General features: G+C 36.6%; 1 protein-coding gene across 1 annotated transcript; it reads left to right on the top strand.

Annotated features, from left to right (window-relative positions):
• Nucleotides 1-4,205: 4,205 nt before the first annotated feature.
• idh3g (isocitrate dehydrogenase (NAD(+)) 3 non-catalytic subunit gamma) lies at nt 4,206-14,020 on the top strand. The gene is made up of 14 exons (XM_053481791.1): nt 4,206-4,282; nt 5,499-5,546; nt 5,785-5,796; nt 5,892-5,989; nt 6,188-6,303; nt 7,321-7,381; nt 7,490-7,622; nt 7,832-7,965; nt 8,513-8,615; nt 8,851-8,997; nt 9,767-9,861; nt 10,344-10,404; nt 12,511-12,641; nt 12,851-14,020. The coding sequence occupies exons 1-13, from the start codon at nt 4,211-4,213 to the stop codon at nt 12,610-12,612; spliced, it is 1,182 nt and encodes a 393-aa protein (XP_053337766.1). The 5' UTR covers nt 4,206-4,210; the 3' UTR covers nt 12,613-12,641; nt 12,851-14,020.
• Nucleotides 14,021-14,527: the final 507 nt, after the last annotated feature.

Genomic DNA, 14,527 nt, shown 5'->3' with positions numbered 1-14,527 from the left:
ACTTAATTTACAATTTATACAGGAAAAATGTTGTGAATCTCTTGGTTTAGTAGCGGACACATAACCACAATCATGGGGAAACCGACTTCTTTTTTGTTGTTTAACGGCAGTTGAAATACAGTAGGTTGAATACATTACCTGCCAACTATACAGTAGGTCTCATTCTCTCTTATTTCACCAATGTCTTAAAACCAATTTTCCCATTTTCCTCCCCAGACTTCCTCAAAATGTCTAATGCTTCATTCCCAGATCTTGTCTTGACTTGTTCTGTGTCTTGAACTCTTCGTGTGTTTATCTGGTACTTTTACATACTCTTTCTGCTCAACATGTTTCCTTTCAGTACCACTCAGCATCTAGTTGAAGTTCTGTAGGCTGTAGATCTATCTCTCTTCAGCTTCCCCTGTCCTTTAAAGGCAACTTTCCAGTCCACTCTTAGTAAAAAAAAACAAACTAAATTGCTTCCATCCCTGATCACTAACTCCTCATTCTAAAAGACTCCTAATATTGCTTTCTACTCTCCCTAGTAGAAACAAGAACTTGGGAGAGCTTCCTAAGGAGTGGAGTGGGGCTTAAATCAGTGCATCAAGAGCCACTCCTGAACCTGAGTCATAGTCAAAAGTGTCTTACCTGGGCTAAGAAGAAATAGTTGCTCAGTGATTGCTCAGTGGTCCAAAGTTCATTTTATCAGATGAAATTTAATTTTGAATTTTGTTCAAATGAAGGTGAGAGGGATCTAAAGAAAGAGTGCTTGGAAAGTTGCTTGAAGTCTAGTGAGAAGTTCCCAAAGTTGGTGATGAATTGGGATGATTTGCGTAAAACCTGTGCCAAGACTCTTCTCAAATACAAAGTCAACGCAACCTACCAGAAGATTTTAGAGCAGTCCATGTTTCTGTCTGTTGGTTATGCTGATTTCCTTTACCAGCAAGACAGCACCTACCCACACTACCAAAACTATCACCAACTGGTTTGTTAACTATGATATTACTGTGCTTGACTTCCAATTCCATTTCAATAATATTTCATTATATTACATTAATTTATTTGTATTACATTACATGTAATTAAATAATGTGTTTTTTTTACAGATAAAAGTTTTTTGTAAATATTCTTCTATATTTCTATTTTTGTTGTAATTCTTTTCTCTTTTTTCATACTTTATATTCTTATTTGAAACCTCTTATTTTTATTATTTTTAATTTTTAGGCCATCAGTGATTATACTGTGTATGATTATGTATGTGACAACTAAAATTTGAATTTGAATTGTCCTAAATTTCTTGGTATGATGAAGCATTAAGAGTTTCTTTCACTGGAAGTAAGGGGTGGAGCCCAACTTCTGAACCCTACATCATAATTCGTCCTCCACCAAACTTTACACTTGGGACAAGTGCATTTGGTGATGAAAGGCTTGGATGCAGCTGCTCAGCCATGGAAACCCATTCCAAGAAGCTCTCTACACACTAAAGCTAAGTCTTCACTCATTACGAGTTATCTGAAGGCCACATGAAGTTTAGAGGTCTGTAGCTATTGACTCTACAGAAAGTTGGCGACCTTTTTGCACTATGCGTCTCAGCATCTGCTGACCCCCCCCCAGGTTTAACGGGACTCGTATATCAGAACCACACACGTTTATCAAGTAAAAATTTACAAAAAACACTTTCCTGGACACAAAGCCATCACATAACATTTTTGGGATTTGATACATGTGTAAACAGGTTACTAGTATAGAGCTATTACATGTACAAGGGGCAGTCAAGTTAAACTGGGACTTGTGAAGAAAGTTTATGTGAGTGAAGGCGTAAATCCAATTAACATTTACAGAAGACTTCAAGCTTAGTATGGTGATAAGCCTCTTAGCCACAGTATAACATTTAAACTGTGCAAATGTTTTAATGAAGGCCGAATAAGCTGAAGAGACACATCTGTCTGTGCAGAATGTACACTCATCATTCACCACCATAACATGCACATTACAGGAACTCACTTGGAAGTTATTGCCACATCTCTCTATACAGTCCTGACCTTTCTCCGAGCCATTTCCACATTCCAATTCAGCTTGTTTTTAAAATGTCCTAAATACAAATATTAAATAAAAATAATTTCAATTTTCTCTTTTTAATTTAATCAGCTAACATGGGCAGGATCATACAGAACTCAAAAGAAAACTTTAAATAAACAGCTAAACAATAGAGATGGATGGAAAAAATACATAAGTATTGCAATTCTTTTACATCACCACACTGACTCCTAAGTGGATTTTTAAAAATGATTTCATTTCTATTTATAGATGGTTGAATTTGACCATCTATGGTGAAATGTTGCAGTTCCTCTATGATCCAGTCACACATTGGTATGTAGCACAGCATCTTGTGTTCGAGGAGTGAATTATTTCAATAAAAGTTTGTTTGGACTTGTAACAAAATAAAAAATATATATATTGAATTAGGATATTTATAAAATTATGACACTAAAAGAATTGCTATAGAAATTTGTATATTTGTATATATATATTTATATATATATATATATATATATATTTGTGTAGAGTAGAGTTCCTATTCATATTTTTTTATTTTTAGGTCACGAGCAGTTGTCTAAGCATTTTACTGCATATCGTACTGTGTATGAGACAAATAAAATTTGAATTTAAATTTGAAATCAAATCGCCACCTAGGTATGGTGACAATACCATCTCGGCAGGCCTCCAGTGACAATCAGTGCTGGCATGAGAGTACTTTCAAGTGAATATCTTGTGAATTTAAAAGTGAATTCTTTTTTCTTAAAACATCCATCAGGTCAGAGTATTTCTTACATGTTTTCACGGATTCCACACATTTTTTGCAGCAGCATTTTCAGACAATTTTTAGACAGTGATCAGACAATTTCAGCTTAAATGCAACTATCCGTTGACTGTATCACCAGCAAACATGCAATTGCTTAATTAATTTGACATGTTTGTGTCAGGCAAATAATTTTCAGCGCAAGAAATGGTCTACAAAGCTTTGTGCTGTCATTTTTAACGCAGCGATTTAGTGAATTGACTCTCAAAAGCAGTGATATAAGCCCAAAGTAGGATGGAGAAAAGACAGCATTTTTTTAACATATAAAAAAGGTAAATTAATTTCATATTTATTTTTAATGTATATAGGGACGATATATAGAGTACAGTAATGAGCCTCTTAGCCACAGTAAAACATTTGAATGGTGCAGACATTTTAAAGAAGGCTGTACGTCTATGAATGATGATTCATTTGCAGTTCACAGGAACTCAATTGTGAGTTATTGCCACATCCCCTAAAAAAAGTCCTGACACTGCTTAAAGTGATTCACACATGTTTAAGCCATTTAAGGAGTTCCTGGGAGGCTAGCATTTTAGACGTGAAGCAGGCAGTCCAATAATGGCTCTGGTGTACTGAGAAAACTTTCTACCTTGATGGTATCCTAGTACTAGCGAAACGCTGGGATAAGTGCATTAGTGTAGCAGAGGAATATAAAGAAATAAAGAGTTTTTACTCTATTAACTGTGAACTGTTATTCTGCACAGTCAAAAGTCCCTGTTTGTCTTGAACACACGTATTGGGAAAAAAATGTAATTGAAAAATCTGTTACACCAGAAGAGCAGCATCCCGTGGTTCTTTTTTTGTGGTCTGAGGGTGTACCTGGTGATAAAACACCTCACGGGAGAGCATAAACAGAAGCATTTGGATATCTGCAAACAATATATCCGATACTCTAAGTAGGGTGAAAGTTTCTTAAAGAGAATCATTACTAGACATGTAACGATAGACATGGATTCATCACTACGAGACAGATATGTTATTAAACTTCATATGCATTCTTTCCTTTTCTTAATGTGGCAATAAATTAATGCTGTAATTGAATAAGTTCAGTGTGTAGGGGTGGGGTTGGTTCAGGGGATGGGAGTTTTATTGTTCCTTTCATAAATATAAAATTCAATGTAAAAATCAATAAAATACGTTCAATTTGAAAAATATTTTTACATAATTTTCTAGACACAGTATGTAGAAAATACCTAGTAAAATACATATGTAGTACATGCAGAAACATGAGACTAAATAGGCTAAATCCCAAACGGTTCTTCACTAAAACATAGCGCACTACGGTGGGTGTTATAACCCTATTCTAAAGCCTACGTAGGGAACATACGGGTATTTGGTACTCGACCGGGCCTTAGTAACGCGAAATCCAAGATGGCGACTTCCAGCGCGGTTCTGTCTCTTTCCAAAGCCCTGAACCAAATACGACTGGGAAACGCGGTGAAGGCAAGATATTAGTTCTTATTTTTGTTTAAAGACAAATTAGTGTTACGATGTACATATTACTGTGTTTAAAAAATCCAAACCGAAGGCAGTTTGCCAAAAGATGGGGCTGATTTAAACATGACCTACAGGTATACAAGCTAGGATGTTAGGTACAGTGCTAAGTGAGACGAATGTACTTTGTTAAATACAGCATACGTTAATATATTTTTGAGGAAACAATAGCAAAAACATGTGTTTAATGTGAGTTATATATCTGGCACTGTAAGTGTGTTCCTTCAGAGAAATACCACCTTTGCGTAGAACGTCTCATCACTTGCCTGTATAAGCAACTGGCCAATCAGAGGGCAGTAAATTAGACCCATCCAGCCAATCAGAGCGCAGTAAATTAGACCCATCCAGCCAATCAGAGCGCAGTAAATTAGACCCTCCCAGCTAATCAGAGCAAAAGGTTGGGAGAGAAAATACAGGTTAACACAAGTTTAGGCCATGTTCAGACATCTAAACAGTCCAATAAGTAACATTAACACAGTCACTAGTTTACTGTTCGTCCTATAATTACGATAAGTCCACTATTGCACAAATATCGTCATAAACAAAGCTGACGTCTAATCAAGGAAACTAGCACACAGAGCTTGACATCAACTGCATATAACGTGACGATACACCAAGCCAAAAACTCTGTTTCCCCCCTGTCCACCTACTGTAACAACACTGAAAACAGAGTTTTCTACAATCTTCACTTTGCACTGAGTTTTCCAAAAGCTCCGTTTTTAGCAACCAAAAAATGGGTTTGCATGTGGATGGAAGGCCAAAACCAGAGATAAAATTTCAGTTACGGCTACGTGTGGACATGGCCTTAGACAGCTAGCTCAGTGACTTGCCACAAGTTTACCAGTTTAACTGTTTTGGGCATTGGTGACTTAGTGGTAGGTTCCTCGCTTGCCTTGCGGAAGGCCCGGGTTTGATTCCTACCAAATGCTCAAACCCCAGCCACTGAATCCAGTGCTGATCCCAAGTCCAGATGAATGGGAAGGTTGCATTAGGAAAAGCATCCGGGGTGAAAACCTGTCCCAAGTTTTTTACGGTCCCAAAATCGGCTGGTCTACCGTGGAGACCCCTTGACGGGAGCAGCTAAAAGACAGACAAGAATTTAACTGATTGTGATGATAATTGTGGAGGTTTTGGCTAACTGTGTGCTTAATTGTTTTGTCTTTAGGTGTTTGGAACAGCAGTCTCCAACCAAAGGGAGAAATCTACATACACAGTGGGTATTAACTGATCAGAGGGTTAGCTGATGTAGAATAAGTGAAAGTAGATGAACAAGATTTTTAAACAAGAAGTGACTGGTTAAATAACAAGATTAATATGCAAGTTGTTTAGGTGACTTGTCCTAAAAGTTTGGAGTTGCAAAGACTCCCATACTGCATGTCCATACTGCAAAAACTTTAACCTGTTCTAAACCTCTCTCTCTCTCTCTCTCTCTCTCTCTCTTAATCCTTAAGGGGAAAAGCATAGTAAGTATCCTGGCCTTTGTTTTAAGCATATAAACTCCTTTAATTGCCCTTTATAACAAATGCATAGAGTCTGAGCGATGTGTTAATGTCCTCAGCCTCCCCCTGCCAGATATGGTGGCAGACACACGGTTACACTAATCCCAGGAGACGGGATTGGACCGGATCTGCTTAACCATGTGCGAGAACTTTTTAGGTTAGTCTCATAAACGCTTGCTTTATCAGTATACTGCATTTCCTTGAATGTTTGTGAGCCAAATAAATAAATGGCAATGGCTTCCACTGCTATTGATACTTAAGAGTATAATGTGATTATCTCTTTCTATAACATTTCTATAACAATTTACACATTTGTATATAAAAATATATTCTGAAATGTTTTACGGTGTTGTAGGTTCAGTTGCGTTCCTGTGGACTTTGAGGTGGTCAATGTCAACTCTTCCCTAAATAACGAGGATGACATTAACAATGCAATCACAGCTATTCGTCGTAATGGAGTTGCTCTTAAAGGTTAGTGCTCTGCCATTGTTTTGAATTAAATAAACATTATTGTAAGAATGAATCTAAGGTTTAAATTTGAAGTGTTCTATAGTTACTCTTAACACGGGTTTTAAAACCTCTTATCTAAAATAATGTTTCATGTAACATGATTGAAACCCTGCCATGTCAATTTGTTGCAGTATGATTATAGAATTTCCTTGTTAAAGAAGTTTCCCAACAGAGCAGTGTTTCCGTTAGTGTGTGTGCATGTGTGTGTATGCGTGGGTGTGATTTGATTTGTATAGCGATTCTGTTAATATCATGATTTTATGAAAATCCTAATTTAATATATTTTTTTAGATTTTGATAGAATTCTAAACAAACTTGCCAAATAATTCACTCCCACCACACAGGACGATGTGCTGCCGGCCAATGTATGAATAGTTTAGAGCTTCACCTGTAGTATTATAATGGAACTGCAACATTTCGCCACTTCAAATTCAAACATGTATACGTAAGAAATAAAAAAAAAAAATTAAAAATGTATTTTGGAGTCAGTGTGACAATTATCATCATTTCAAACAAACATTGCAAATTAACTTTAACAAAATGCTTTTAGTGTCATTTTGGTACGAAAGACACAAAAAAAATCAGGATATGAACTAAAGCCTTTCCCCCCGTCTCTCTCTCTCTCTCTCTAATCAATTCGGTAGTAGTTATTTGATTGAACTAAAGAGAGAGACTGTAAATATTTTTACTTAATATTTGTATTTGTGGCATTTTAAAAAACAAGCCAAATATCGTAATTGGAAACATAACAGTCTCCTTTTGCAGCTTTAATAAAGCACAATAACACCCACAATAACGTCCATTCTATAAGAGATAAAGTTAATGGAATTAAATTATTATTAAATTAATGTTTATAAATCTATCAGTGCACTACATTATACTTCTGAATACTTGTGCTAAAAGAGAAAAATTGGTGTTCAAATTTAGTGCAGAGCTTTATTCATGAAGAGAATTTGTGGTTTTTGTGCTTCCTTGTAGGTAACATTGAGACAAACCACACAATGCCACCTTCTCACAAGTCCAGGAATAATCTTCTCCGGTAAGGCTTCTGTATTTCTGTAATTGACTGTTAATATCAATTTCAAAGGTTTTTATTATTATTATTTGTCTCTCTGGTTTTTTCTTCATTCTTCTTTATGTGTCTCAGCACAAGTCTGGACCTGTACGCTAATGTGATGCACTGCCAGTCCTTGCCGGGGGTTCAGACCCGCCACAAGAACATTGACGTCATCATCATTCGAGAAAACACTGAGGGCGAGTACAGCAGCCTGGAGCATGAGGTAAACGCCACTATTCTGTCTCTCCGTACGCTCACTTTCTAGCTTGTGCTTTCAGTTGTACTGCTCACCTGGTCTCAGTTGCACTTCTGTTCCCTTCCTGTTTATTCTATACCAGCCACGCTTCTGTAGTGTGTCATCTTCCTGGTATAACAATTAGTCCTGGTTATAAAGCTGATTAAAGTGTCTGGACATCTGTGTGTGTGTGTTAGAGTGTACCCGGTGTGGTGGAATCCTTAAAGATCATCACACGGAACAACTCTCTGCGTATTGCTGAGTACGCATTCAAGTTGGCCAGAGAGAAAGGACGACGCCGGGTCACAGCTGTCCACAAGGCTAACATCATGTAAGTTGTTCTGCATGCTCAGTAAAAATGCATTATGTTTCAGCATGTCCTAGATTACGGTTTAATGTTCCAGGAGGCCTTTGTCATCTCTCTCTCTCTCAGCTCTTACAACAAAAATGACCTATCTTAAAGGTTTAACTTACCCTTAAATTTGAAAATGTGCGAATGCTTCAGAGATTTGACTTGATGAAAATCTTATAAGACATGAATATAGTCTAATTCAACCCTACCTCATTCAGATTTTTTTTCCATCAAATACAATTCATTTTAATGTAATCATTCAAGCAGGTCATGGACATGGACTTACCTCATGGGAAAACGTACCAATTCTTCCTATTCAGTATAGTCTTTAGTTACAACCGCACATATGTTCCTTTTATTTAGCTGTCTGTAATAGTGTCAGCTATTATGTTATAAATTGATATGTAATTATAGCGTCAAATGGGCCGTGGGCAGATTTCTAAATGAACATTTGTCTGCCTGTCTGTCTCTTTTTCACTACCTGTCTGTTTCCCTCTCTGTCTTTTCTTCTTCGATGTCTCGCCAGGAAACTGGGCGATGGCCTCTTTCTCCAGTGCTGTAAAGAGGTGGCCTCTGGATACCCTGACATTGCCTTTGACAGCATGATTGTAGATAACACCACTATGCAGGTAAACATGGGTCAAAAAAGTTTTAAAGGTTTTCACCTATAAAGTTCTAATGTATATGTCCTGTCTTAAGGCCTGTACATTATAAATATAAGACTTGTTTATACATATAACATTATAATGTGATTTTTATAATATGAGAAAAGATATGTTAAAAACAGAACTTACCCTTAAAAACAAAAGCCTCATTGGTGTTGCCTTCATGTTGTTTTTCTTTCTGCATTGTATTTTGTCTCAGCTTGTGTCCAAGCCCCACCAGTTTGATGTCATGGTGATGCCTAATCTGTATGGTAACGTGGTCAGCAACGTGTGCGCCGGGCTAGTGGGTGGACCCGGGCTGGTGCCTGGAGCTAACTATGGGAACAATTATGCTGTTTTTGAGACAGTGAGTATTGGGTTAGATGATGCGAGACTGTATTTGCAACATTGGTTAAGATTAAATGGCCTTTAACCCATAAGAACCCATAGTGACGCAGGTGTCACAAACCTTTTTAAAACTTTCGGATTCGGCTTTATCCTTGATTTTAAGTCATGAAGTCCCTAAGTCATATCAAACATGCATCCTGTTGCAGTCGTGTGACAATTTGTGAATTTGTGTACTCATAAAATAATTAACAAAATTAGCAAATTTTTAAAAGCTTTCATCACATTGAACAATTTTAATGATTTAATAACCTATCTCATGTTTTATATTGAATGTGTTTAGACTGCATTTCTTTAAAATACTGATATAAAGACAAATTAAGAAAATTTTGTTGTGACTTAAAGTATGTCCCATAGGGCTTTTAATACTAACATTAGCATTTTACGTCTTTCAATATGTGTTCCATGCGGTTTCTTTGGTCTGTGTTATATACCTCATAATGTCTCTAAAAGGAGAAATGGACTCTTATGGGTTAATACACACTTCAGCAGTTGTTACCTATGCCCTTTTTTTGCCTAAACTTGAATTGAAATATAGCAGCACTGAGTAGTTGTTTTCTCTTCGGATGTCAGTAGTCTCAACTTCAGTTTATGCTATCATGTGGGCGTAATTATTATTTTTTTGGCCCCTCTTTTATAAGGCTCTATTTATACATTTCATTGATATTATTAATAATTAATTAATCTATGGAGATGTATTGGGTCGACTTATGGATGTCTTGTCCTGACAGGCCACTAGGAACACCGGGAAGAGCATCGCTGGACGGAACATAGCCAATCCCACTGCAATGCTGCTGGCCGGTTGTCTCATGCTGGATCACCTCAGGTAAGTTCGGCTCGTCAGAGACACCAACCCCAACCCTCCCCCCAAGCTTTTACCACACAGAATGGTTTGACATAATTTTCCATTTCAGACATTAGTCATTTCTCTCAGCACGTGTAATCAGTGGGAAAGTTGGATCCAGACACATTAAGGCCTGAATCATGCTACTGTGTAGCTTTTACTTACTGATTTATTTATTTATTTGTTTGTTTGTTTTGATTATTCAATTATTTTATTATATTAAGGCCCAACCATAACTACACATTAAGCTTAATTATAACTTTAACCACGCTGTCTGTAAATACTTTTCGATTGACATTGATTAGGCCACACTTGCATATATTGCCCTTAAGTCATTTTTTTGGGGCACCTCAACTTAAATTATAGTTTAACTAAATTATAGTGTAAGGTTTTGCATGAAAGCTTTTACTAAAAATATAAATGATGTTAACCTGTGTAATCGTTTCTTCATTTCATTTCTCTAGACTTCACGAGTATGCCAGCATGATCCGTAATGCCATTTTCACCACCATGAACGAGACTCAGGTAATTGCAACTCATGCCACAGCTATGTCACATACACTGCCTGGTCAAAAAATAAGGGAAAGAGAAAGTCACACACCCAAATATTTTTGTTGGAACACCTTTTGCTTCGACGCACTCAGTGTGCCATCATTTCGATGACTTTATGGACTGTCACACAATTTATTTCCATCGACAGTCGCATTAATTTCTCATGATATCTTTAATGATGGGAAAGTTAGACCGCTGTGTAAAGTCAGTTCAAGCACATCTCAAAAGACTCTCAATAGGGTTAAGATCTGGACTCTCTAGTGGAGTAGTCTCATGCACCTTGAACAACTCTTTCACAATTTGTGCCTGATGAATTCTGGTATCGACATCTTGGAATATGCCCATGCTGTCAGGGAAGAAAAAGAATTAATGGAAAAAAATGGTCATTCAGTATATTCAGGTCGTCAACCGACCTCATTTTTTGGCCAAATAACAAAATTCAAGATTCAAAGAACTTTACAAATCCAAGAGGGAAATTGCTTATGACTTGGTTACAGTTGCTTACAGTCATTTACAGGTGGAACATTGCTGGACCTAAACCTGAACAACAGTCGCAACCTCGGATCATAACATTGCCCTTACAGGCTTGTATGGTAGGCACTAGGCATGATTGGTGCATCATTTTATCTGCCTCTTTTCTTATCTGGATGTACCCATCACTTTGGAATAGGGTTCATCTGGATTCATCAGATCACATGACCTTATTCCCACGCTTCATAGTCCATTATGCTCCCCTTTTTTAAAGCATTTTTTTTGCTCAATCAATCTCACTGATGAGTGCTTTTCTTAAAGCTACACAGCTGTTTAGTCCCGATCCCCTGAGTTCCCTTGAGTGTGGAAATGCTCTTACTTTCACTATTAAACATAGCTGTGAGTTCTACTCTTGCTTTTTTTAACGATTTGATATCACCAAATCAATCTGTTTGTTCAGGCTTTTTTTTCAGACCACATTTCTTTCCTGAAGATGGTTCAGAACTGTCCTTCCTGGATTTAATAATGCATTGGACAGTTCTAAACCCAGTTTTAGTAGTTTCAACTGTCTCCTTAGTTGATGCTGGACAAAAACCTGGCCCTTCTACCTATTTGTTTAGTTAAACCCAGGTGGTGACACTTTGTTTGGCTGGGCAGTATATTTGCTCTTTTTAGGAAACGTAGGCAGAGCTTGGCTATATTTCATTATGTAATCTGTGACCCTGCTGGACTTGTAGAACAAGTTTCAGAAAGATATTTTTAGTACATATTGTAGTTGTAAGCTTGATACGGGTTGTGTGTATATAATATGACAATGGCAAATTGTCAAAGAAAATCCCTGTTACCTGCCCATGTCTAAGCAACACTCCCTCTAAGCAATTAATCTGGACCTCATTAGTGTTATTCTGCAGCTTAGCCTTGCCATTATCTCCATTATACAGATGTTCGCCTTTAAAATAAATTGTTTAACAGATGTACCTACTCATGTCTAATGGCTAATGGTTGTGTGTCTTCATTTTTTTTTTTTACTTTCTTCCATTTATAATTATGAATATCTCTTTCAGGTTTTGACAAATGTAAAAAACATCTTTAAAAAAAATCATTTTTTTTCATGAATGTCAGATCTTTGAAATAAAAAAATTAAAAAACTTAACAAACTCACAAGAACCTGAGCAGTTGAGCAGATAGTAGAACAAACAGGGAGTCATAAAGGGGTCCTTGGAGTTTCGTTTGACCACAAGATTGCAGACTTTTTTTTTTTTTTTAAGAAATGTCTGATGGCATTGACACACATTCAGCAAATTGAAAATGTAATAAATTCTCTTTTAACAGCCATAAATTAATTAAAATGTACTTATTTTACTTATAAATATTATAAGTAAACACAATAAATATTTTTTATTTATTTATATATTTTAACTCTATGTATTTTAACTATTTGAAAATGTGAGCCCATTTTCTGGACAAGGACTTTCTCAGGTCTAGTGAGGACACTTTATCAAATAAGAATAATTTTTTAATAGGAAACGAAAATAGAGTTGATTCAGCTTATAAACTTGACCAAAATCAAAATCAGTTTTTTGTTTTGTTTTGCCTGTTGTGTTGTAGTTGCATACCGCAGACATCGGGGGGCAGGGCACTACCTCGGAGGTGGTACAGTCGATCATGAGGAACGTCAAGAGCAGTGGACCTCTCACTTCAGAGCTCTAATGCTAGAAATGCCACAAGAGCCATAAATGGTAATGAAGCAGTGTATCATTTTTGTAAAAATGAAGGTTTTAGATATTTTTCATGAATGATTAACCCTTTAGTACATCAGTGATTAGGGATACATTGATATATGCAGCAAAGGAATAAAAAAACTACTAATGCAGATATTGTTATACTATGGCGTTTGAAAACATGATGCGTGGTCCTTGTCAGTTAAAATTTTCCATGTTTTTTACAGATTCTCGGAAGTTGGCACTTCAGAGTATGGAAAGAGGTTCAAGATTAAGATATTTATGCTTTTTACAGGTTGTATTGTAGACATTTAAGTTTGTATGGATTCAGCTTGACACACTGGATGTCCATCTAGGATTAAAATGATATTTATATGGGGGTATTGTGCACAGTTATGGTTTATAATGTAAAAAACATTCCATTGTTGAGCTACAGGTTATATAGTTCCTGTAGCCATGTCATCATTACTGACATCACATGGTTTATTTAATCATTATATTATCCATTGTTCTGTCCCAGTTATACAGAATACCCAAGAAACTTTGTGATATTATGTTCCCCAATTGCAAATACAAGGACCATCCAAGTCAAAGCGAGACATTCAATTGTGCAGAATATAGTACAAGACATGGGTGTGAGAGTAAAAACTACCTTTATTTCCCTATAGTATATAATCCCCTGCTATACTAATGCACTGTTAGTACGCTGGAGTCATGATCGGACTGCATGTTTCACATTATTATAACTGCTGAAAAGCTGGCCTCACAGAAACTCCTTTATTGGCCCAGTCCTTTAACTAAAAAAAACCTTCATGTTTGATCACCAAAGGTCTTCTGTTTTTCCAGGACAATGCACAAGCTCATACTTCCATTCATACGAGCCATTTACGCATATTTGGACCATTACAGGAGTTCCTGGAAGGCCAGGGTTTTAAATATGAAACAGGCAATGTGATCATGGCTCTGGTGTAATGAGAAATCTTTCTACCTTAATGGTATGGAAGCACTTGTGAAATTAGTGTAGCATCGGATTATATAGACAAATTTAGAAATTTTTTTTCTCTTATAACTATGGTGTTATTCTGCACAATTAAAAGTCCTGGTTTTACTTGAACACCCCTCATTGGAAACCTTGCTGAAATTATATATTCAAATCAAATTCTCAAAATCGCTAAGTGATATTTGCCTTTGTCTCAATACATTACTGTTCATAAGTTCAATGATATGCCTATCATTTTAACAGGGTTGAATTTTTCGCATGCATAGCGTATAGCACAAGTCTTATTGTATTTCCATTCTTACCGACTGTTGCATCCTGGCCAGAAAAAAAGAGAATTGTATTATTTAACATGTATCAGCACTGACATTTTACTTCAATAAAATGGTTGATAAACGTCCTTATGTCTGTGCTATATAAGCTGTGAAAATCAGAAGTAACTGTCAAGTTGTTAACACATAATTAGACCACAAGGGGTAGAGTTTAATTACAGGCAAATTCCAGCCGACGTCTTCTGTGCTCGTTCAGATTGTACTTGAGAAATGCCTCTCCATGAGGCAGGGGACACCCGCCAAACTTGCTTCCATTTACAACATTTTACTTGTGTCTCTGCCAGCCTTCCTGCTATTTAGTCCTTATTTGAAGGTGAATATGATTTACTACCTCGTGACCATGTGGTTTTATCTAATTAGAGCGAGGGTTCTATTATGGTTTAAAATTCAGTTTTAGCTCAGAGAACAAGTTGTGAAAGGTTGAGGATGTGCTGCGAAAGAGGAACTAAATCGCTGGCAATTTTCAACTTATGACAGACCATAACAAGAAGACTGAAATGTTTGTTTCTGAACGGCTCACCTGGGGGCCATCGTTGAGAAGTTGATGAATGCGGTGCTGTTCTTGAGCGTTCTGG

The sequence above is a fragment of the Clarias gariepinus genome, chromosome 22 (genome assembly GCF_024256425.1).
Source record: "Clarias gariepinus isolate MV-2021 ecotype Netherlands chromosome 22, CGAR_prim_01v2, whole genome shotgun sequence".
NCBI classification, from domain to species: domain Eukaryota; kingdom Metazoa; phylum Chordata; class Actinopteri; order Siluriformes; family Clariidae; genus Clarias; species Clarias gariepinus.
This window is presented reverse-complemented; position numbering and strand designations above follow the sequence as displayed.